The 25,479-nt window shown below is 42.9% G+C and overlaps 1 protein-coding gene across 1 annotated transcript in view; it reads left to right on the top strand.

The window, feature by feature from the left end:
• Positions 1 to 25,479, top strand: part of RARB (retinoic acid receptor beta) — a 586,842-nt gene that overhangs the window by 133,867 nt on the left and 427,496 nt on the right. Inside the window, exon 2 of the mRNA XM_061404691.1 lies at positions 10,346 to 10,799. Within this exon, the coding sequence (XP_061260675.1) occupies positions 10,622 to 10,799 (178 nt within the window). The 5' untranslated portion in view covers positions 10,346 to 10,621. The remainder of the gene's footprint in view (positions 1 to 10,345; positions 10,800 to 25,479) is intronic.

Below are 25,479 nucleotides of genomic sequence, written 5' to 3'. Positions count from 1 at the left end.
TATTCTTGTGTGTGTGTGTGTGATCTTTTTCTTTTTTAGTTTACATCTGCAAAGTCCCTTTTGCCACGTAAGATAATATTCCCAAGTTCCAGGGTTAGGGCAGATACCTTTGGGGGCCATTATTCAGCCCCCCATAGCTGGCTCAAGGCAGCTATTCTACAGAGCAGAAGTCCATGTCTTCTATGGTCTGAATGGTTGAGTACCCCTCAAATCTGCAAGCTGAAATTCCTACCCCTGAGGCAATGGCATTCAGAGGTGGAGTCTTTTGGGGGTGATGTGAATGCAAGGGCAGAGCTCTCATGGTTGAGATTATAACAGAGATCCCAGAGATGCAGCTTGCCGCCCCAACCGTGTGACGACTCAGCAAGGAGGCACGGGCTACGCACCAGGGAGATGAGGGCCCTCCACACAACAGGACCATGTAGGCACCTTGACTCTCCAGCCTCCAGAATTGTGATAAGCACATTTCTGTTGTTTATTCACTACCAGACTATGGTATGTTCTCTCTGCATACCTCTGAAACCGACGGAGGCATCCTCCTCTTCACGGCGGGACTGCAAGTCAGAGACACTCCCTCTTCTCCAGACTTTCTTCACGATCCCCCAGCTCAAAAATGTCAGCCTCTTCCATCCCTCTGCCCGTCCACTTTTCCCAGTACACAGTCTTGTGCGTGCCTCTTTGCAGAGCTAACTTCGTGTGTATAAATATCTTGGTCACTTCTTTTTTTTTTTTCAAAATGTTGAATATTTTAAGTAGCAAATGTAAATTTATTAACAAAATCCCTACCAGGGAGGAATAAAAATAGATAAGAATATTTAAACTACTGAATTAAGATTTTAAGAAAATGCATAAGAATCAAAGAAGGAGAGAAGGAAGTCTCCTAAATATGAATAGAGGACAAGAATCCAAAGCCTGGGAGTGCTCAGGACCCAGACTTGATACTGACAGAGGCCCCCAGAGATGAGACCCTTCCAAGAGAAATGACTGCAAGGTGCCCTGGGGAGGCTAGACCTGTGTCCAGGGACAGAGGCCAGGAAATTAGACATGCAGGTGGGCTCAGACCTTGGGCATCTGTCAGCAGAACCTGTGTGGACCGAGTCTGTCTGCATTGGTTGGTTGGTTGGTTGATGTACCTATTTCTCTTTTTTAACTATTAATATGTAATTCACATTGGAATGATGTTCTTAGCACTAGGGGAAACCTTATTTCTATGGAAAATGTCATGACTATTTTTGATAAGAATTTCATTAAATTTGTAGACTGCTTTGGGTAGTATGGACATTTTAACAATATCATTTCTTCCAATGCATGAACACAGGATATCTTTCCATTTATTTGTATCATTTTTAGTTTCCTTCCTCAATGTCTTATAGATTTCAAAGATTAGGCCTTTCACATCCTTGGTTAAATTTGTTCCAAGTATCCTATTCTTCTTGATTCAATTGTCAGTGAGATTATTGTCTTGATTTCTCTTTCTGATAATTCATTGTTAGTGTATAGAAGTGCAACAGATTTCTGTACATTAATCTTGTACAATTTTACTTAATTCATTTATGAGTTCTACTAGTTTTCTGGTGCAGTGTTTAGAGTTTTCTAAGGGTGTACCTTGTGGCTCAACTGGTAAAGAATCTGCCTACAATGTGGGAGACCTGGGTTCAATCCCTGGGTTGGGAAGATCCCCTGGAGAAGGGAAAGGCTACCCACTCCAGTATTCCTGCCTGGAGAATTCCATGGACTGTAGAGTCCATGGGGTCACAGAGAGTCGGACACGACTGAGGGACCTCCAGTTTTACTTTCACTTAGAGTTTTCTATACATAGTATCATGTCATCTATAAATGATTTTACTTCTTTCTTCCAATTTGTATGCCTTTTCTTTTTCTTATCTAATTTCTGTGGCTAGGATTTTTTAATAATATATTGAATAAAAGTATTGATGTCCTTGTCTTATTCCTGATTTTAGAAGAAAGGCTTTCAGCTTTCCACCATGGAGTAGTATATTAGCTGTGGGTTTGTAATATATGGTATATATTACATTAAAGTATATTGAACAAATAAACATAAAACTTGTATGGAACCACAAAAGACACTGAATAGCCAAAATAATCCTGAGAAGAAAAGAACATAGCTGAAGGTATCATACTCCCTAACTTCAGACTATAAAACAAAGCTACCATAATCAAAACAGCATGGTACTGGCACAAACACAGATACACAGATCAATGGGACAGAAGACAGAGCCCATGAACAAAACCCATGCATATGCTCCTTTAACCTACAGCAAAGAAGGCAAGAATATGCAATAAGTAGAAGACAGTCTCTTCAGTAAGTGGTGTTGGAAAGACTGGACAGCTTATGTAAAAGAATAAAACTAGAACATTTTCTCACACAGTATATTACAGAAGTAAATTCAAAATGAAATAAAGACCTAAATGTAATACCCGAAACAATTAAACTCCTAGAAGAAAACACAGGCAGTACACTCTTTGATCCTGGTCTTCCTCAGGCAAGGGGAAGAAAAGCAAACAGGAGCACATGGAACCTAAGCAAGCTTCAAACAGCAAAGGAAACCATCAGCGAAATGAAAAGTCAACCTAGGGAATGGGGAAAATATTTGCAAATGAGGGGTTCATATCCAAACATATAAAGAACTCAAAAAACTCAGTACCAAAAAGCCAAACAATCCAATTTTAAAATGGGCAGAATATCTGAATAGGCGTTTTCCCAAAGATGACATACAAATGGCCAACAGACACGTGAAAACATTCTCACTATCACTAATCATCCAGGAAATGCAAATCAAAACCACAGTGAGATACCACCTCACACCTACAAGAACGGCTGTTACTAAGAAGATAAGAAATAACAAGTGTTGTGAGGAGAGGGAACTTTATGCTCTGTTGGTATGAAGGTAGACGGGCATGAACACTACAGCAAACAGTGTAAGTGTGCCTCAGAAATTAAACTGGAAACACCGCATGATCCAGCAGTGCCAGGTTATTCAAAGAAAACAAAGACTGTAATTCAGAAGGACACATGTACCCGGTGTTCACAGCAGCATTGTGTACAGTAGCCAAGATATAGGAAGCAACTAAGTATCCATCAACAGATGAATGGATAAAGAAGATGTGACATATACACACACACACACACACACATATATACAAATGCATATATATAAGGGAATATACATATATATAAATGGAATATTAATCATAAAAAGAAAGGAATTTTTCCATCTGCAACAACGTGGATATTCCTGGAGGATATCATATCTGGTGAAATAAAGTGGACAAAGGCGAACAGATGCTGTATGTTTGCACTTCTGTGTGGACTCTAAAATATATAACAATGAACAAGTGTAACAAAACAGAAATAGACTGAAAGGTACAGAGAAGAGACCAGTGGTCACCGGAAGGGAGCGGGTTGCACAGAGGGGCAAAATAGAGGAAGAGGACTAATAGGTACAAACTACTAAATATAAAAATAAATAAGTTATATGCTGTAAGGTAGAGTAGAGGGAATGTGGTCAGTATCTTACAACGACTTTGTATGGAGTATAATATATGAAAATATCAAATGACTGCACTGTGCATCTGAAAGCAATATACTGTCATCAGTTTTTAAAAAGATAACTTTAGAAGTACAATTATAGCTATTGTATTTCCTTTTATCTCTGTTGTTACCAGTATTTTCCTCCTGTGTTCCTCTCTGCCTCACATTTCTTCCTGACTCGTGGCTTCTCTGGCCTCATGGTTTCTGCCAACATGAAATCACATTTTCTGCTTTTCTCTGTGATTTTCCTTCCCCTTTCCATGCCAGTCATCTCTCTGCATCGTTCTTGGTGTGCTGAGAATTGAAAACCAACCAGTGCTAGCACTCTAACAGGACGTGTGAGTCACCCTCCCCTGTAGAGGCTCCCATTAGGCAGACTACTTATATGTTACCTTCCCTTGAGAATCTGTGGCTGAGTCTCCCTTGAGAACCAAACCCGAGTCCAGCCGTTCGGCTTGGTCTGGCAGAATTCCATGACACCAAGCACGGAAACCTTTGTGCACGGAGTAGCTTGCTGCCACTTTTCTGAAAAACAAGCAGTCATCCCACAGACGTTTCGGCCTATACATATTTTACCTTATGTTTTTGGAATCTGTGTGGAAATAATCTTTGGTGAAAGCTGTCTCTTCAGAAGTGTATGTAACAGCTTTGGGTAGAGTGTTGATGCCCCAAAACTTATATTTACATTCCTGTTCTCGTAATTTATGAGATTAAAATCTTAGAGTTTTATACATTCTAACATATTTCTGCCTATTATTTTCTGAAAGTCATATTTCCTTAGCAGATGGAATCTTATAAACGTGCCCTAAAAGGGAATACAGGGACATTTTGTATATGCTTTTAAAAACAGACTTTGAGGTGCCAAATGAGCACCTCCTGGAGCAAAGAGGGATTCAGATCTCACTCTCTGCTCACTGGGTGTTCTCAGGGCCTCCTTCAACTGCGCTGTTCCCTCTGAATGACTCTCTTCCATATTTTTCCTTCCTAGACACAATTAAAAGGATGAAAGAAATACAGTTTTTTTTTTTTTTTTTGGCCACATTCAAGTTATTCACTGTGGCTTCCCTTTGGGTTAAGCTGAACGTAATTTCATCAGTAATATTTTTGCTGAAGATGACAGACATCAAAAGGACTGAAAAACTACCAGGCATGTAAAGCTGACTTCTTTACAGCCGTGTTTCTTTTCTATCAAGACGAGCCGCAAAGCAACTCACAGTGTTTGTGCTGAGTTTAGCATTTTTGCTGAAAACAGGTACTTGGCCAAATGTCTTTGAGAAATTTTAAGTGGCATTACCTGGAACCAATGTTTTAAATAAATAGGGAGATTTGAGCCAAAACATAGTGAGAAAAGAAGCAATATGCATGTTGTGTCTGTGAATGCAAAAATTTCCCCCACAAGAAATTCTATATCAGCTGAAGAAATACAGGAGAGTTCTGTGTTATCACAAGTAATTTAAAAATCTATCTTATGTTCACTTCTGCCTATATTTTTTATATTTTATATGTATGAACTTTATATTTTGAATTTCAGTAGGAGGAAATAGATATGTTTTCTCCAAAAATCTTGCCTGTTTTGTTGTGTAGATTACCCTTGAAAGCAGTAGTGCGTAAAATTAACACCTCTCACCACACGCTAAAGTGTTTGGCTTCTGTGGACTCTACTAAGAGTTCTGACTTCAACTTGGAGTCCTCAAAAAAGTGCATACAAAGTCATCAATGCCTTAACTAGCATTTTAAATTATTCAATATGCCTGTAGGTACTTGGCTAAGACAGGTCAAATTCCTTTATTTATTTATTTATTAGTAGAAGGCATTTGCGCTCATTGGCATTGATGGCTCAGTGATAAAGAAAATGCCTGCAATGCAGGAGACACGGGTTCGATCCCTGGGTCAGGAAGATCCCCTGGAGAAGGAAATGTCAGCCCACTCCAGTAGTCTTGCCTGGGAAATCCCATGGGGGTTGCAAGAGTCGGAAACAACCTAGTGACTGAAAGAACGGCAAAGGAGGCATCTGACCTAGTCCCACAAGGCATGTCCATTATGGCAGCTCTCACGTTTTTTGTTCATCTGAAGCAGGAGTCCGCAAGCCGTGGTCTACGGGCCAAATTCAGCAGACTGTTTTGTAAATAATAATTTATGGGAACAAAGCCACACCCATCTGTTTATGGATTGTCTGTGGCTGCTTTCGTGCAGAGTTTGTACAAAAGCAGGGTTGAGTAACTGTGGCAGAGACTATATATGGCCCACCATCTAAATGCTTACTTTCTTTACACAAGAAATTTGCCAACCTCCTTTCTCGATCAGCGTCCTCACATTTTAGCTGCCTTGGAATCATCTGGAGGGTTTGTTAAGATACAGATTGCTTGGCCCACTCAGCCTTTCTGAGTCTGTAGATCTTGGGTGGAGCCTGGAAAAGCTACATTTTCAGTAAGTTTCCAGATACTATGTATGTGCTCCTTCAGGAACTCTGCTTTGAGAACTACACTATGCTAAAGGAACTATGTGATTTTTTTTAAAAGATCATATGTAAGTGTCATGTTTATATAGATTAATATTTAAATGTTTAGAAATACAAACCTGGAGGCTTCCATACTAATTTAGGTTTAAATGCATACAAAAGCAACCTCCAGTAAATTGTGTGACAAGACATGATTAAAATGTAATTTTTAAAAAAAACTTTTTTATTGAACAAAAACATGGGCAAGTTCAACTGAAGAAAATGCAGTGTGCTGTGTTAATAATAATCTCTCACAGATACAGACATAAATGTTAACTGTTCCCAAGACCCCTGCCACCCCCTGGCATATATCCTCCCAGTGGCTGGTGGGTGCTGCCTCCTCCCATCCCACTATGTATCAGGGGTAGATTATTGCATCCCAGCATTGACAATGCAAGCAGTTATTTTAAAGTCCTTTCTTTTTAATTTTCTCCTCTAGTATGTTATTTTCACCTTTTTTGTTTCATTTTTAAAAAATCTTTGTGTAAAACACTTGCTTTCTGGACAATACAATTTAGGAAGCTTTATTAATAGAACCTACCTCTCTTCTCTTGACCCCTTTCACGGATGATGAAACTGACAGCCGAAGATTCTCATAGGTTTTAGATCCAAGACCCCCTGACCCGGTCCCCACTTCCTTCCCCTCTGCCACCTCAGCTCCTGTTTGCTTTGCCTCAGGTGGTGAGGGGAAAAAAAAACCCAATGAGCCCAAACTTAAATCAAGCATGAAGAAAGAAAGCACTGCTAATACCAATGACCATCTTTTTTCCTAACACCCTGAAACAAAGGAAATTCTCTGCTTCCAGGAATAGCCTTAATCAGTCACATATGTGAGCACAGGCCCAGTGACTGTTCAGACAATTTTCCACCAACATAACAGGATTTTCCTGGCACATTGATTTTTTTTTTCTTTTTCCTAGTATCAGTATAAGTAGTTTTTTGTTTTTCATTGGTTTTTTTCTAGAAGATCTGAGGCATAATAACAGACCTTTCAACCAGAGAGACAGGGAGCTGAAAATCTGCGGTGTTTGAAAGCAAAGAGAAATGAAGGATTGTTAAAAATAGAAATAGTCCCCCGTTGGTAAAAACAAACAAATAGCTTTAAAAATCTAAGAACTGCGCCCTGCATGGGTGGGTTTGCTAACTGTCAGCTTCACCAGTTAATGATGTAGCTTGTTTAATGCAGATAGAAAAGACCATTTGTACCAATGCTGGGCTTTGTGTGTGTGATTTAAAAGTCAAATTGAGTGGAAATGCAGCAAATACTAAATGGCATTGTTTGTTTTCTAATTAATTTACTACAAACTACAAAATAAAGTCTTCAGTGTATTAGATGGTCTGTAATTTTTAGAAGAGAAAGCACTGAAAACTTTCACCTCCCATAGTCCATTAACTTTCTCTTCATCAGAGAGACAAGCTGCATTTTGTGTTTGAAGAGGATATCGATATTTGGGGGGACATCACTTTTGGAGTTTAGTGTGTGGCATAAGTCAGCCAGGGATATCATCTCCTTTGCAAGGCTCAGGGGAGCCCCGGGGGAGCCTGGGCCCCCGTGGTCTCCCTGGGGATGATGTTCATGTTTCATGTTAACAGTCCAGGGATGAAGGCCCCAGAGAGAAGGTCATCTGAGTGAGGACAGCCGTTCCCATCGCAGCTGCACGTGGACTTTTTGTTCTGTAGGGGCAATTAGCACAGTGCAGGCACTCAGTATAAGAAAGCACAGAATGGCTGAGGAGAAACTGCAGAGAGGGTTGAACCCACAGATCTGGGTGCAGAATCTCTATCAGCCACAGGCTGGTTCTGTGACCTTCAGGCGAAGTCATCTGAACTCGCTGAGACTTAGTTTTCTTATCTGGAAAATATGGGTCATAACAACTGCCTCCTAGGGCTGTTCTATGGGCTAGAACTTACAGCTCATAAGTGGAGCGCCTGACATGTGGTCAACAGATAAATGGAAGTTATTATAGATCAAAACATTTCAGGGTGTGCAGAAACCAACCTGGGAAGTCAGTAAGTAAGCCTTATGAGTCTTTGTTCTCAGCTTTCCTCACATTTCACCTTTACTCCCTTACTTCCATGACTGAAATTTTAGTCCTAATGTTCTTTGCTCAGGACTTATGTTGTTACTGAACCTAAGTTCATGTGTCTGATGCATAGTGAAGCCAAGCAAACCTGAAGTTTGGAGCAGAGAAAGGTTTACTGCAGGATTGAGCAAGGAAAACATATGACTCTTGCCCCAAACACCCTGAACTCCTCAGAAGATTTCAGCAAAGCATTTTTAAAGGCCAGGAGAGGAAGGGATGTCTCAGGGTATGTGATCAGCTCAACCACAATTCCCTGATTGGTTGATGATCAGTCTTTGGGAGTCAGCAGGTCTGGGGGCTACGTGCTCATGATCATCAGGTAGTTCATTTCTTCCCTTTGGTGATAGTTTTAGCATCTAGGCTTTCTTGATAGCTGATGGCTCAGCTCAGATGTCCATGCTTTCCTGATGGCTCAGTTGGTAAAGAATCCGCCTGCAGTGCAGGAGACCTGGGTTTGATCCCTGGGTTGGGAAGATGCCCTGGAGAAGAGAAAGGCTACCCACTCCAGTGTTCTGGCCTGGAGAATTTCATGGACTGTGTAAATCCACGGGGTTGCAAAGAGACGGGCATGACTGAGCAACTTTCACTTCACTTTGGTATCTGAAAAACTCAGGAAATATGCATGAGATACTGTTATCCAGGTACCTTAGAGAGGAGCTGTAGCAGAGGATATGGGGGAGAAGTCTGTCCTGGGAAGGCCCATAGGGTCCTGGGTAACATTGTGATATGGTCTCCTCCCTGCCCTAACCTCAAAGCCACAGTTCATTCCAGCAAGCTTGTTCTCAGAATCGTATTATTTGATGGTGACACAGACGAGAAAGGCAAACATTGCCAGAAGTTTATCATTTACCTGGTGTTCACTGCACCAGGAACTGGTTTTCTTTTGGAATTACCTCATTACTTCATTTCATCCTCACAACACCCCTCTGAAGCCAATTCTGCTATTACCCCCATTTTACAATAAAAACTGACCTATTGATGGGCAAGATAATTGTCCAAGGGGACAGAGCCATGACTGTCCTTGGCGGTCTTGCTCTGAAATCATGCTCTTCGCCACCACTCTGTGCTGGCCTTGAGATCCTGTTCTTATTTCATGCCAGATGGTTGACCTTCAGGGCTTGCCATTCACAGGGCACAGGAGTTTGGGAATTTTAGCGAATACTGGTCATTAGGGCCCAAGGGAGCCTATGAAGTCCACTGTCAGCCCACCCTAGAATCTATTTCTCTATCAAGGAATTCTGAGTGCTGTGTGTCCTTGGAGTGTCCTTCATGGGGAACAGGGCGATTGAATGCCCTTAGCATTACGACCTCAGTTAGGAGCTGTTAAAATTAGAAACTTCATGAGAACTAGAAGTGCAGCAGCACTTGATCATGCTGTGCACTCTAGTGCCTCCACTGGCAACTGGCACATAATGGCAAGTGAGGACTGGATGGATGGATGGAGGAGTGAACGCGGACAAATGGATTTGATGGTTGTGCAGACCAATGGACGGATGGCGCTCTTACAGGAAAGTTTACAGTGAGGAACTTATATCAAACTATTTCACGGATCTTTAATGGTTGTGTCTCTTCCGTACTTTTGCTAGGTTATAATTTTCCCTCGCCATGACATTTATCTTGCTGAGTAGGTCATTCCAAATGGCTACATAAAATCCAAAGTTGGAAGTCGAAGGTCTTGAAAGCACACAGATCAGAACAACATTAAACAATAAATTTATCTAAAAGAAGTAAGAAACAAAATTCATTCAGTCAGTCAGTCAACAAATACTCTTTGAGAGTCTATTGTGTGTTAGGTAACTCTTATGGCAGCTTAAAGCATAGCTTTTAACAAAACAGAGAAAAACTCTGCCCTCCTAGTGAATGCATTCTAATGGAGGAGATATAAACAAACACTCCCCCACATAATGGATGGAGCTGCTTAAGTATCCTGGAGAAAAGTGAAGTGAAGTGGGGGTGGGGAGGAATATGGGGAAAGATAGGGTTAGGTGAGGGGGATTATTTAATATCAGACAGTAAGGGTTAGTTTGAAATTGTGTAGAAGTTTTATTCTACATTAGAATTTGAGAATTTAAGAAAATTAAGGTAGTGAGTATAGGGGAACAACTGGGAATTAGGAGTCCCAGATTAATAGTAGAGATTTTTCATGTAATAACAATAAAGAAGCAAATACTTTTGACCTGTGTGGTATACATATTTCTTTTTTCCATACAGGATTAGCAGCTCTGGACTTTTTAAGTGATAGCATTTGCCAGCCTTCAGCTGAGAAGCTGAACGAAGAGCCATCCTTCCTGTCATCAGCGCGGCAAAATGAGGGGCAGAGAAACTGTGCTGGAAGGAAGCAAGGTCATCTGCTGAACCTTCTTGACTTTGGCCCAGATCACAGCTCATATTCCACTCTCGCTCCGAACTGACGTACCCCACTTTGGTGCCAGGCCTGGAGTGATGCGTCCCTGCCTCCGAGCGCCTCTCATCCCGTGAAGGCGGAACATGACGACCAGAAGCCCCGCGTGCCACGTCCCGGCGGTGAGCGGCCACATGGCTCACTATCCCGCCGCGCCCTACCCGCTGCTCTTCCCGCCCGTCATCGGCGGGCTTCCCCTGCCCCCGCTCCACGGCCTCCACGGCCCGCCGCCTCCGAGCGGGTGCAGCACCCCCTCACCTGCAAGTAAGTACCGCTGCAGTCTTCTCTCTTTTCTCTTGGTTGATTGAAAGCAGGGTGGTTCATATCCAGGCTGCGTTCTCATTTCGTTGGGTGCCGGTTCCTCTGGATCTAGAACTGTACCTTTGGTTCTATCAGCAGAAAGGTGACTTGAAACCAGATAAATGGTGAATCTTAAAATTTGGTCCGTTCAAAACCTCATTGGTATTTAGTTCTATTGGGTAAATTGTAAACAGAAATGTTGATCAAAGATGTGATCAATATACCTGAAGAAATTGGTCATTTGATAAACGACATGAGCAATGAATTAGATGATGCCATAAAAATCACTGACGATAATCCTGATTTTAACATTGATTTGGGACGTGAGATCTTCCTTTGAATCTCTTACTCATTTCCTGGGTACGGATAAAACCTGTCATTGTTTTCAACTTCCCAGGGATCTTGGCTACCAGTTCATACCCCATGAGCTTTTTAAATGTCCTTGATCACTTTTGGGTCTTTGAGCCACTTCTTACCTCCAATCTTCTCTAAAATGTTGGGTTTACAGTATTTTAAGATAAAAGTAGTTCAATTTAGAATTCTTAAAAACTGATGTGACTCATTCATAGAAAGCATCCATATTATGTGATTTAAAGAACAATAGTTCTGCCTGTTTGAAAGCAGGCTGTGGTAACCAGCGAGCTCTTCCACCTTTTGGAAACGGTTTTCCTGGTTTGGCACCGCTGCATCAGGCATCTGCAGCATCTTCTCTAAGTTCTTTCAGGTTCATAGCTCGGCAGGAGCTCTTCAGAGCTCTGCCTGCTGGTTATTTCATATTTTGCTGCTTTTTGAGGTGTTGTTCCAAATATTTGTTCTTAGAAGTATCTCCTTTAAATTACTCCTTTCATTTTTCTGTGTGTGTGTGATACTATTAATTTTTATATTACATTTCCTATAGCTGCAAGTTTTATTTTAATTATTTTAATATTTATTTTTATTTACCTATTTATCTGCTACATGGTGGTCTTTGCTGCTTAGTTTCTCCCTCCTGAGCTCACTGGGAACAGGAAGGTTGCCCCACCTCACTGGGACCCCTCAACTCTTAGTATGGTGCCTTCAAAGTTCACAGAAGAGGGATTTCTGGATGCCTGGGTATTTGGATAGATGGATGGATGGATGCTTGAATGGATGGGTAGATGGATGAATGGATGGACAGATGAACAGACTCTCACTGCAGGAATGTTGGCTGCAATCACTCTACTATCGTGCCTGATATTTACTGATCTATTTTCCTTCCTGGAATGCATGACCTGATGGTAATTCTCTTCTGTGTTTTGGATTTCTGGCCTAAGCATGTGACCAATAAAGTCTTTTAAGTTGCATAATAGCATTTTCCCATGCTTCTCAAGTTGAAATTGAAAGTAGATGCAGCCAGAATACCTTCTTGGCTATCAAGAGAGATGGGGAAAAAAAGGTGTATTCGAACTATCTAGCTGACCCAGGTGCCAGTTCAAACCCTGTTCAACCAACATGCAAATGGCATAATGAGGTTACTTTCAACGAACACAGGAAGGGGCCTGACTAAATGACTGTTAAAGCTATTAAAATTTCCCTTAGGAGCTAATTGTGTAGCACAGCCAGCCTGATGGACAACACATTCTAACACATTCCTTTCCTTAGATCAGAAGTATATTTTGTAGATGTAGCCAAGGAGTTAAGACTCCTTGGAGTTACGAGCTTTAGTGCCATCCTGGGTGATCTAATCTTGCAGGTGGAAAACAACTCGCAGGTGGGTGGCTGCAGCCCCGATACACCCACCAGCACGTGCCAGCAATGTTGGCCTTCTTTGGCTGCTGATCGTAAGGAGAATGCAGAGCAGAGTAAATGGAAGGACAATGAGATCTTTATGCTGGATGAGCATCCCCGAACACTCGAACAGGCTCTCAACATACAAATCCCTCACCCATCTGTTTGCAGATATTTTTAGAATTCTACAGAGCAGCACTTGGCACACTGCAGCCTGCAGGGCAAAGCCAGTCCACCACCTGTTTTTGTAAATAAAGTTTTATTGGAACACAGCCACACTCATCTGTTTACATATTGTCTATGAAAGTGAAAATGTTAGTCGCTCAGATGTGTCCTGCAGCCCCGTGGACTATAACCCACCAGGCTCCTCTGTCCATGGAATTCTCCAGGCAAGAACACTGGAGTGGGTTGCCATTCCCTTCTTCAGAGTATTTCCCTACCCAGGGATCAAACTCGGGTCTCCCATTGCAGGCAGATTCTTTACCCTCTGAGCCACCAGGGAAGCCCCATATTATCTATAGTTCCTTTCATGTTACAATGATAGAAGCCATATAGCCCACTTATCCTAAAATATCCACCATCTCGCTTTTTACAGAAGTTTGCTGGCCCCTGTTATGGAGATAAGAACACTGGGATAGGAATCAACTCATCCCACATCTAGTCATGCTCTGTGTCTAACAGGAACTGTTAGCTTCTCTAATTCCTTAGACCCTGAACAAGCTGGGCTAGATTGTACCCAAGATCACCTGTAAACACAAGGCTCTTCTTTTCATTTCACAATTACTGAAAAAGCACAAGATGCCATCAATACTAAGTTGACTCATCATGCAACTCCTGGTTTTCCACTTCAAAGCTCGTCAATATTGATTTCATATAATTCAGCTTTCAGAAGAAGAGTATTTGCAGTTCAACAAAAGAGGATGAATAATTAGTTTTTTCTGAGGACATGGGTGAGAGGGTGCTGAATGATTGCATCTTGGAAGATGTCACTCAATGGTGTCCGGAGAAGGGGCAGAAAAAGGACGAGGTTCAGAAAGGTCAGGCCTGAAACGCCAAAGCTGGCTTGCTTCACACTCTGGCTAATACCGGGTTTAATTACTTCTTGTAGTAGACGAAGTACATGAAAGCTGCTCAGAAGAAGAACATTAAAAGAAGGCACTCTTGCCATGTGGTCTGTTAGTTGGCCCTCTGAGAGGAAGTTGTCTTTGTTAAAGCCTGTGGTTTAGAAAGACCGGGAAGCAAGGGTCAGGTTAAAAAAAAAATTACACACAAACTGTTTCTTGCTAAAATTAAACTTGAAGTTTTATTTATATACTGAGGTCAGTTAGGTAGGCACATTTCATAAAGTCTTGATAAGTAGCAAAACACACGCTTGATGAGAAGCTGGCTGCCATGGGACACTCAGGGAGCAAACACGGTAGTGCTGACTCCATCACGGGGTCCTGTCCCTGCACGATGGGCCCTGCTGGCGCTGCTGTCATAATCCGTACACACCTCGACTCTGCAGCTCAAGCAGAACATAAATTCTCCTGCCTTGTAACAAGCTTCTTTCAGCACCATGTTATATATAGCTGGAGAACTTCCTACTTCAAGAGCAAGTGAGGACAGTTTCCGTAGCAGCTACTGATGTTACCCCTGTTCCTCACTCTTGCCTCCGCCGTAACTCTCCAGCCTGGGGTTCCTAGGCCAGAACTGGATCTCTGTCTTCCTAGGGGACACAGGTTCCCATTCCCACATATGAGAAAGTCCCTGACCCAACATCTCCTTTATAGTCATTCAGCCTTCCCAAGCTTCTCTTCCATAAACTAGAAAATATTTTTATTTAAAGGATAGTCTTTTATAAAAGTCACATTCGATCTTTTCAGGATACAGATGGAGTATAAATTACAAAGGAGAGCTGTACTATAAAGGGGTGAAATCAGAGCCTCTCCAGGACCCTTTCAACACCAGGAGGAGATGGCCCTCTGTGTTGCTGCTCAGATTTTCTCCTGGCCTCCGCGCTGTTTTCAGGCAAGCAGCCCGTCTGTCCTTGGTTTGTGCCAGTGGTGGAGCCTCTGGCTATTGGGATGACCATTTGTGACCACGCACAACTCAGAGGGAATCTCGTGGCCACCTTTCAGAAATTCTCTTCCCCAGAACCTTCCGACAAAAAGGAAAATATATATATATTTGCAGGAGAGAAGTGAACTTAAGGCATCTTCCACATGTGATGTCCTCGTCTTTGCTTTATGACTTAATTCTTACTTCACTGAGTCTCTATAAGCTTAGAAATGAGGAAATACATAAAAGAGAGAGTTAAAATAAGTAGTAAGAACAACCTACCCTGTATTGAGCATCTCCTAGATAATCCACTGAGCGTTCATTTAAGGCATGTCATTCTTAAACTTTTAAAATAGATCCCTAATATTGCTGCCAGGCCATGAGCCACAGTCCCATTTTACAGATGAAGACTATGAGGCCTAGAGAAAGTAAAGCGCTTACACAGCTAGTTAATGTTGGGGCCAAATTCCAAGCCCAGATCTTGAGGCTCCAGAATGCTTGTGCTTCCCGATGTGCTGGGCAGTGAGAGCTGCTGAAGGCCTCGGATTATCCCCCGCTGCACTGTGGGTGTCTCTTTCCCAGGACGGTTCACAGAGCCCCTGGGGATGAAGGACCACAGCCTCTTCAGTTTCAGCAACTTCCCTGGGAGGGCTGTCCTTTTTCATCAGTGAGGGGTTGAGGGTGGGCCCACAGGCAGGGAGTCAGTGCGATGTCTCCACTCAGCTCTCTGCTGTGAGCAGCAAGCGCGTCGTCCCCAGCAAGCAAGGCTTCCAACGGGAGGAAAGCCCAATACGCTGTGCCAGGGACACTCAGAATTTAATGTTCCAGGGCTCTCTGTGAGCGCTGGCCCACTGTCCGTCTGCCTCTCTTTATGTTCCTTTCATGGCTGCTTGTTCTGTTTTATGGCCGCACATGTGCTTTTTTATAGGTTGTGGTAAGCTGGAAAATATTAAGAGTTTTGGCTTCGGAGCCTCTCTCAAAGTGATCTCCATTTAACGCCAGCATCTTAAAATGAGGGTTGTTTCCCCCGCTTCTTTACTGATCAGAAAGTGCTGTCAAAAATCACAAAATTCGGTGTTTGCTTTAAAAAAAAAAAAAAAAACAACCCTCTGGAGAGGTAGACCGTGAATCTCAGAATTAACGATGACGGGACATAAAATGGGTCTTATTTCTATCGCTTGTCTGCAACCCAGAGGAGCCTTGTTTACCCAGCTTGTCTAACGCAGGGTGTGCGGCCAGTTTGGAATTTCTTATTGCATGTGAAGAACAATGGGCCCGGAGGTGTTGATCCTGTTTCAAATACATGCAGATTGATGATAACTAGAACCAACTCATTGACTTGTATTATCCATCATCCTTGGCTCTGTAGTCTTATCTTCTTCCTCCTGCAAGTGATATTTGTCCTTAAACAGACACAGTGACCCCACTGGACCCCACTGGATCGCATCTAATTTTAATGTGTCTGGGACTTAATATATTGCTGGCATTTAGTGTGTATGTCGCATGTAATAGTATGGTTCATAGGTATGTAGCCTTCATGATTTTCAAGCCAAATAAAAATAAAGTAAAATACATTTAAACAAAACTTGCGAGGAATTTGAGTAGGTGTACCAGTGTTACAGCTGTTACAGTAGTAATTTTTGCCCATTTCATCTGCTGGTGGTGGTTGTGTATCTCTGAATTTCTAAGGCTGAGAGATGTCAAAGGCTTTCACCTGCATGTTTTGGATAGAGTTTAAGCTTTTGGCGTGATTGAACAGTTTTCGTATCGGGCCCAGCCTAGGGCCTTGTGCATATCATATCAGAGGCTGTCCCTTACAGGGGAGGAGGCATTGATTGCTTCAGTGAGATGCCTCTTTTCCCCAATAATAAAGGGATCTTTGTGCCATCTCCTCGATGTCCGTACCATTTCCCCAGACTCTGAGTGAGTGAACGTGGAATCCTCTGAATAGTTCTAACGAGGAGCTGTTTGTCGAACTTTACCCCAGGGGGATCAGGAATATGTGAACATGAATTAGAAACAAAAAGATTATTGTTCAATTTCATCAAATTAACTGCGATGCCCAAAGGAGAATCTCAACTCTTGAAGTATGTTTTTGAATAGAAATAGGCTTTCAGTCCACGGAGGTGATCATAAAAGCAGGAATGAATTTTCCTCTAAGCTTATTCCTTTGATTATCTCCAAGAAGAGGATGTTTGGAGAAAAAAAAAAAAAAAAATAGACCAAAAAGAGGCCACGAATGGAGGAAAAGAAAGGGGTATTTTTGAATTTATATTAGAATTCCTTTAGATTTATCAAATAAATTAAACAGACTTTTTTTTTAATATGCATTTATTTGGCTGCACTGGGTCTTTGTTGCAGCACACAGGAAATTTGGTCTCCATCACGGCGGGATCTTTGCTTGTAGCATGTGGGGTCTAGTTCTCTGACCAGGGATCAAACTGGGCTCCCTGAATTGGGAGCTCGGAGTCTTAGCTCCTTGACCACCAGGGAAGTTCCCTAAATAGACATTTAAAAAGAGTATTTTTGAACTCATGAAAATCGAACCTCTGAAAACTGGAACCACAGCAGTTCTGAGTTGGCTGAGTCGGCCATGAGATACGAGAGCTCCCATGGGTTCCAAATCTCTGTCTTGATGAGTCCATTGATCTACAACTCCTATACATTTCAGATGGGTTATTTTGCTTCTAATGATGAAAAACCCATTCGGATGACCTTGAGTGGTGGGAGGTTAGCCTCCATACGCATCCGCGTAGCTGGGCTTGAGGGCAAGTAGCATGCCACTAGGGGCTGCCTTCCAAGCTGTCTTCAGGGTGCAGCTCAGCCCTCCCACAGCAGCTCTGGGGGTTCGCGCTATGTCGTCGGATTGACATAATTCCCTATTTTGTTTTGCTTCTCGGTTTTTCTGCTTCAGTTCTCTCTAACATGAGAATGATTCTTGAAAATTTAAGCAAGAAAGATGGGGAGGAAAGGCGGGAGATAGGGAGGGAGGGAGGGAGGCAAGGAAGGAGGAAAGGAGAGAGAGAGAGGGGGAAAGACAGAGACAGACTCTGGCAGCCCATCTGAGCTGCAGGCCACCGCCGAGAGCTTGAGGCCACCAGACCCTCCAACGGTGCCAGACGGGCGGTACCATCCGCTCGCTTGTTTTCCACTTTGCTGTAAGAATGATGCTAAAAGTAGCTGCCATCTATTCAGTGCGCTCCATGTGTTACCTCTGTCTGCCACCTGGAAAGAATTAAAAAATAAAGACTGAGGTGACCAACTTTCCTAAAGTTGCCCCAGCCAAAAACAGTGGGACCAGGTTTGAACTCCCGCTGCTGTGACCAAAGTCAGCCTTGTTGTCACACCTCCTGATGGCAATGGATATTGAGGTGGGGCAAAGGTTTTTAGAACACTGTCTTACACTCCTATTGGGAAGTCATGGTCACCAAGACTCATTTAGATCTAAAACTCTGACTGCTCTTTGCCTTCGAAGACCTTGATTTTTTAAAGCCTGTAACATCCCCCTTCACCTGTGTACCTACTGTGTGCGTTTTATTTATGATAAGGGTCCTGTTCTGTGGTCTAGTTGATTTCATCGCTTTTCCTCCTCCCTGCATCTGTTAACCTGAACACCTGGTCCTGCTGAAGCTCTTTCAGAGTGTATGGAGTGAGCGAATCGATGGTTCTGTCTGGCAGAGGGTTTTGGAAATTTGTGGATATGCTTCTGGATGTCACAGTGATTGGCAGAACTATGAGCATTTGATGGACACGGGCTCAGGGCTGCACTGCGCGTGATAGAATTCCCTGATATCTCACGGCATCCCAGTGTCTCCACTAGTCATACCAAAAGCCCTCCCCCAAAGAAATTATGATTAACTGAAGCGAAACTGTAATTCTACTTTAAGTATAATGGTAAAATATTGTATGCTTTTATTGTGTCTATAGTGAAAGTGAAAGTCATTCGGTCGTGTCTGACTCTGCCACCCCATGGACTATATAGCCCCTGGAATTCTCCAGGCCAGAATCCTGGAGTGGGTAGCCTGTCCCTTCTCCAGGGGATCTGCCCAACCCAGGGATCAAACCCAGGTCTCCCGCATGGCAGGTGAATTCTTTACCAGCTGAGCCACCAGGGAAGCACAAGAATACTGGAGTGGGTAGCATATCCCATCTCCAGCAGATCCTCCCGACCCAGGAATCGAACCAGGGTCTCCTGCTGCTGTGTAAACCGAGAGGAGGTTCATCTTCATTTTTTGAGGGTTTTTTTTTTTTTTCAGAGTGTTTCTAAGAGTCATTCACCTTTTCAGGAAATCGTGTCACTGATGGCAGTGTTGTTCTTGGTATTTTGTTCACCAATACCACACATTTCTGTCAAGTTGCATTTGGAGTTAAAACATCCATTGCAGCTCTGCCTAGAGGGACAAGCATCTTTCCATTTCTTTATGCTCGAGCATTTTTACACACTGAAATAACTATTATTTTATCATAAGTGATCTTCTTTTAATTCACTCTTGATATTGCAGTCAGGGCATCATATTATCTTCTTTCAAATTACATATGCAAGTGGGCTATATTATCTATAGTTCTCATGTTGATATAGTAAAGCAGGTATTATGACATATGTTACTAAAAGAAGCATTGCATCTAAAATGTTGAAGATTATTGGAATGAAAGGATAGGTGAAGGGATGCTGGAATGATTCAGTGAAAAAATAACAGTGTCAAATAAACTGCTTAAAATAAACGCTCTAGCTGTTGAGAGGAGCAGAAGAAACTTTAGAAGTGAAATGGACAGGAAAAGGTTTGCAAAACCAAATCCTGTGACTGTGCCGGGCATGGGACGGTGAGTCGGCACTAGGAAAAGCCATGGCAGAAGATCCAGGGAAAGGAGGAAGGTGCTTTAAGTTTCCCATCTTGGATGGCACGTGGGGTTGGCAAGGACCCGTCCAGCCCTTGCCTCCAGGTCCTGATATGTAATCAGACTCTCTAAGGTATACAGAAGGGAACCAAATGTATCATTACTCACGAGTTCACTCTTCTCGTATTTACTTAACACACGTGGGTTAAGTGCTGCAGTCGGCACCTCTAAGTCTGTCTGAGGCTTTTCTGGGAAACCCATCAGAGCGATCGGTTCTTATTCATGTGTCCTGTCAGGTTCTACTTCCAATGAGATGTCATCCTAGGATTTACTAGGAAAAACGTACAAGACTGTTAGAGGTTGAATTATGTCTCCCCAAGAGATGTTGAACTCCTTACCTCCAGGATCTATGAAATGGATATAACGTTACTGAGAAGTAGGATCTTCTCAGATGATCGAGTTAAAATGAAGTCATTAGGGTGGGTTCTGGTCCAGTATGCCGGCGTCCTTGTAATGATGGGAAATGTGGACCCAGAGGCAGAGATGCAGGGAGGAGACTGTGAATTTTGGGGTCATGCGGCCACAAGAGAAGGAACATCAGAGACATCAGTGCCTTTGCATTTCAGCCCAAGGAGCACGTTCCTTCCATTGCCTTTCTTCTAGCTCCATGAAGAAATCAAATTTCCCTGCTGTAACCTAGCACACAGTGGATCTTTCCTTTTTAAAACAGTCGTATTTCTAATTTTGCAGTTCAAATGTGGCTGTTGCTTGAATGTTTTAGCTGTCTCTTTGGATTATAACTTCTACATGTAGAGGAGAGTGTTTTGTTCTTTCTACCACACTACATGACTGAAATATAGCCACCTAAATATTTTTAAAATAGATAAATGGGCCATCTGGAGAGGTAGCACAATAGGAGACTTGAGTGTGCCACATGTAGCCAACTCACAAACTTGTGCAAAATAATCTCTGTTTCTAGGCTCAGAAAATAACATATAGTCCTATTTCTCTTTAAAATAGTTATTTTTTTTTTGTCTGTATTGGGTCTTCGTCGCTATGAATGAACTTTGTCTAGTTGCGCTGAGCAGGGGCCACTCATTGCTGCTGTGGACGTGCTTCTCACGGCAGTGACTTTTCTTGCTCTGGAGTGTGGGCTCAGTCGTTGTGGCACATGGGCTTCCTCGCTTCTCTGTGTGTGGAGTCTTCCCAGCACCAGGGATCAAACCCACGTCACCTGCATTGGGAGGTGGATTCTCAACCACTGGGCCACCAGGGAAGTCCTCTTCCTATTTCTCTACAGAGACTTTTATTCCATATAATTTTCATTGATTACTCTTTGAGACCCCATGGACTGTAGCCCACCAGGCTCTTCTGTCCATGGGATTCTCCAGGCAAGAATACTGGAGTGGGTTGCCATTTTCTTCTCCAGGGAATCTTCCCAACCCAGGAACTGAACCCAGGGATCGAACCCAGGTCTTCTGCATTGCAGGCAGATTCTTTACCATCTGAACCACCAGGGAAGCCCTAAAAGAGAGATAGAATTGCTAACTAAACATAGTGAAAGCCTATTTTTAAATTCATTATGGTCTTTTTTTTTTTTTTTGCAACAATTGAATTTTATCAACCTGAAATCTATTACCCCTCAGAATTTTGCAAAATAATGTTTATTGGACGTTATCTAAGTGAGAGTTGCTTCAGTCATGTCCAACTCCTTATGACCCTGGGGACTGTAGCCTGCCAGGCTCCTCTGTCCATGTGATTCTCCAGGCAGGAATATTGGAGTGGGTTGTCATGCTCTTCTCCAGGGGATCTTCCCCACCACCTGTGTAAGTCTCTCTGGACCCCAAGGAAACTTTATATTTTCCACTTATTGCAAACCCAAGATATAAAGAAACCAGAACTCCAAACTACTAAGCAATAAAGTTGACTTATCTTTTTTTCAACTAAAAAAAAAAAAAAAAGATTGCCAGTAAGCTATCAGAATTAGGGGAAAGGCATAGCAGAGCCCCACCACAGACTTCAGGAGGGAGAGACCCTGCTGGCACCTTGATTCTGGACTTCTGGCCTCCAGAACTGCTTGTGGCGTGTTGTTACTGTAACCGTACCTTCCTACCACTGAAGAAGGAAAAACTACGCCTTTTATCTACCCCCCCCCAAAAATCTAGTAATTCAGCTATTTTCACATAATTTTGTTCTCACAGTGACTTTCTTCTTCTGCATGATGTGACTCTGTTGGCTTGAACTGATGAGTGATATTTTAGGGGAGGGTTTTTTTTCCATCGTAGCCAGACTCTCTTGGCTCTGGCAGCTACAAGTCCACGGCCAGGAGCCACAGTGTTTTCTGTGTTTTGAATGAATTTCTCTACGCCTCTTTTGCTCTCTCTTGGTCTCTTCCTTATACATTAAACTCCCACCCCCTCCTATAACCTCCATGTGCCTTCTTTAACATCCGTCTTGCTCTTCTTAGTTTTAAAGCCTTACCCTCAAAGTTCTGCCGGGTTCCCCATCACTGTCATGTCAGAGCCTGTGAGATTCTCCAGAAGAGTCATTCTTATTTCAAGTCCGTATTTCAGTTCCAGTCACTGGGAGAGTACGGGCGCAGTGATCTTATCCTCCTCATCATCAGCGGCTCTTTGGTATCTTAAGCATCACGTTGCTGCCCCTGGCAGTCTCTCTTCAGGATTTGTGAGCTATAAATTTAAGTGACTTTGTCTAACCTTCCTGAATTCTTAGTGGCTTCTCCCTCTTCGAACAGGAAAATCTGAGCAACTCCCGCTCCAGCCCCGGCGCCCTTCCTTCAATGACACATTCTTTTTGCTGAAAGCTGGTTTTGTCCCAGCTCTGTCCTCTGTACATCTACCTCTGTTTGTTCTCCACATCTGAGATTCTTTCAGCTTCTTATCTTATTTTAGCTTCATCAACTGATACACGCCAAAAATCTTTTAAAATTGTTTGAGACAACCTACAGAAGAGCGCCGAAGAATTGATGCTTTTGAACTGTGGTGTTGGAGAAGACTCTTGAGAGTCCCTTGGACTGCAAGGAGATCCAACCAGTCCATTCTGAAGGAGATCAGCCCTGGGATTTCTTTGGAGGGAATGATGCTAAAGCTGAAACTCCAGTACTTTGGCCACCTCATGCGAAGAGTTGACTCATTGGAAAAGACTCTGATGCTGGGAGGGACTGGGGGCAGGAGGAGAAGGGGACGACAGAGGATGAGATGGCTGGATGGCATCACTGACTCGATGGACGTGAGTTTGAGTGAACTCCGGGAGTTGGTGATGGACAGGGAGGCCTGGCTTGCTGCAATTCATGGGGTCACAAAGAGTCGGACACGACTGAGCGACTGATCTGATCTGATCTCTGATCTGAAAGTTACATCACATGTAAGCTTTACTTACATCACATGTAAGGATTCCAAGCCTCACCAAACTCTTCCCTGGTTAACTTTGCCTTCAGTAAAGTGGTTACCTGGGTCTCTGTCTTTTGTATCATGAGTCAAATTTAATAGTATAAAACTTGTACAGATAGAGGTTTTTTTGTTTCAATTTGTTGTCAAAATCTAAAAACAAAAAAAAATCACTGTAGTATTTGCTGGGAATGACCATTTTCCAATGAGAATGCAATCTTTTAATTTAATGTAAAGATATTTTGCCCAGTGCCCATAAGCTTGACAACTGTCTAGATAAAATAAAAGTTTGGGGGCATTTTGGGGACAAGGATTGTGTCTCGTGGGTACTGATGACAGCGGTAAGTCATGTAACCGTTATGTAGTGCTGAATCCCATGCCACACTGCGAGCAGTACCGTTAAGAGACTGCCCCTCTCCTGTAGGGGCAAGAGTCAAGACAGAAGCACAGATTAGGGAAAGTTCATCTTGTTGAATTAAAAATGGATCAGTGCAGATCATTGGGGGAGATGGTACAGACGGCACAGGAGATGTACAAGAGCTACATCTTGTCTACAGGATGGCAGACAAGAGAGTCTGCTATTTCCAGACCCCATTTGTGTCCTCAAAAAGTTTTGTTACCTGTGTTTCAGCTTCCTGATCTGTAAAATCATATTAATAATGGTTGTTTTAAAGGGCTATGATGAGATTGTCATCCTCTGATCCATGTAAACTACTTACAACAGTCCTAGAATAGTAGGGACTCAGTAAACAGTAACAGTCATCACCCTTACCTGAGCTCCGCCAGCAGAATCAGTCCACTCATAAGCAAAGCTCTCTGGTGCCCCAGGACTGTCATTCCATCAACTGTGTTTTCTGAGCATGGCTTCCTAAGTGTAAAGGCTGTTCTTGGACGCACATGTATTTTCCATATTCTTTAAAGTCTATATTAGGCATAAAGAAGTTTTCACTTCCCAGAGTTTACATCTTGCCAAGATTTTCCTTCAAATTTCAGAATTCTCCAGGAGATCCTGGTCTCAAGTTTGGGTATTAGAAAGGACTCTTTTTTCATGAGTAACAATGGCCTGCAGAGTAATGTGTGTTTATCACAGAGAGTCCACATTTGAGAAACACGTGTATCTGAGGCTGTCTATCACAGACACGCTCCCTTCAGAGTCAGGGGACACAAGCGAAGGCGGAGCCCTCCTCTCCTCCGAGGGTTGCAGGCTCTGCAGGTCACTCTGTCTCTATAAACAGTCTCTAATAATGTTTGATTTAATTTCTGTGATGTTTGCAATAACGTTCATTTCTCAACCGTGATGGTTTTCCTTCTATTAGTATCAAATTTCTCTGATGTTACTTGCTTAATGATTATGAAGTTCACCAACTCAACATGATACCTAAAGAAGAACATTAGTCTTGACGTTTACACAAGCAGCACGCGATGATGGCCACATGCTTGAAAAGCCAGTCACTCTCCCCATGTTTAACCACTGTTGTTTAGTCCCCAAGTCCGGTCTGACTCTTTGCAACCCCACAGACTGTAGCCCGCCAGGCTCCTCTGTCCATGGGATTCTCCGGGCAAGAATACTGGAGTGGATTGCATTTCCTTCTCCAGGGGATCTTCCTGACCCAGGGATCAAACCCACATCTCCTGCAGTGGCAGGGAGGGGTCTTTATCACTGAGACACGTGGGAAGCCCTTCCCATGCTTAGTAAACCTCTTTTATCAGAATGGCTGGATGGAATATTTGGCAAACCAGGGATTTCCGTGGGTTCTGATGGCAATCTGTGAGGCATGACGGGACTTCACACCATCCCTGACCGCCCACCCGCCCCCCACCCACCACCTGCTTTGACACCCTGGAGGCAGTTTCAGGATTTGTCTTTCATTTCTTCTTCACAAGAAATCTTATTCGAAAAACCAAAACCAAGTCACAAATCAAAATATGCATGTGCCACTATTAATACTGTCTCGTTCTATTCTGAATCCCCTGATAGGTTTAAGTAAATATACATTAAATAAATATTGCTGCAAAGGTTAACATCTCTTTAGTACTTGTCAAAGTTTTTGAGAATAGAAAGCAAGAGATGTGTGTCCAGAAATGGGCAAGCAGAGAAGTGCTGTGGAGGAAAGGAACAGACAAGGCTTGTTGCTGGGGTCGCATCAGTCCAACTGCACTCCAGTTGCTGGGCAGACACCAGCATCAGTCCAACTGCACTCCAGTTGCTGGGCAGACACCAGCATCAGTCCAACTGCACTCCAGTTGCTGGGCAGACACCAGCATCAGTCCAACTGCACTCCAGTTGCTGGGCAGACACCAGCATCAGTCCAACTGCTCTCCAGTTGCTGGGCAGACACCAGCATCAGTCCAACTGCACTCCAGTTGCTGGGCAGACAGAATATACAGAGGAAAGGGAAAGACCTTGTACATCAGAAGGAAAAGACAAATAATCCAAACCAGACATAGTCAGTAGACTTCAGTTTACTAAAAAAATAACTCTGATGTCCCATATCAACCACACACTGGTAATTAAGGAAATGCAAGTCAAGACCATCTTGCAATGTCATTTTTTATCCATTAGGCTGAAAAATTAAGAAGTGTGGCGACAGTACCAGGTGTTGGGTAGAATGTTG

The sequence above is a fragment of the Bos javanicus genome, chromosome 27 (genome assembly GCF_032452875.1).
Source record: "Bos javanicus breed banteng chromosome 27, ARS-OSU_banteng_1.0, whole genome shotgun sequence".
NCBI lineage: Eukaryota > Metazoa > Chordata > Mammalia > Artiodactyla > Bovidae > Bos > Bos javanicus.
The sequence above is the reverse complement of the archived record's forward strand: the minus strand, read 5'-3'. Positions and strand labels throughout refer to the sequence as shown.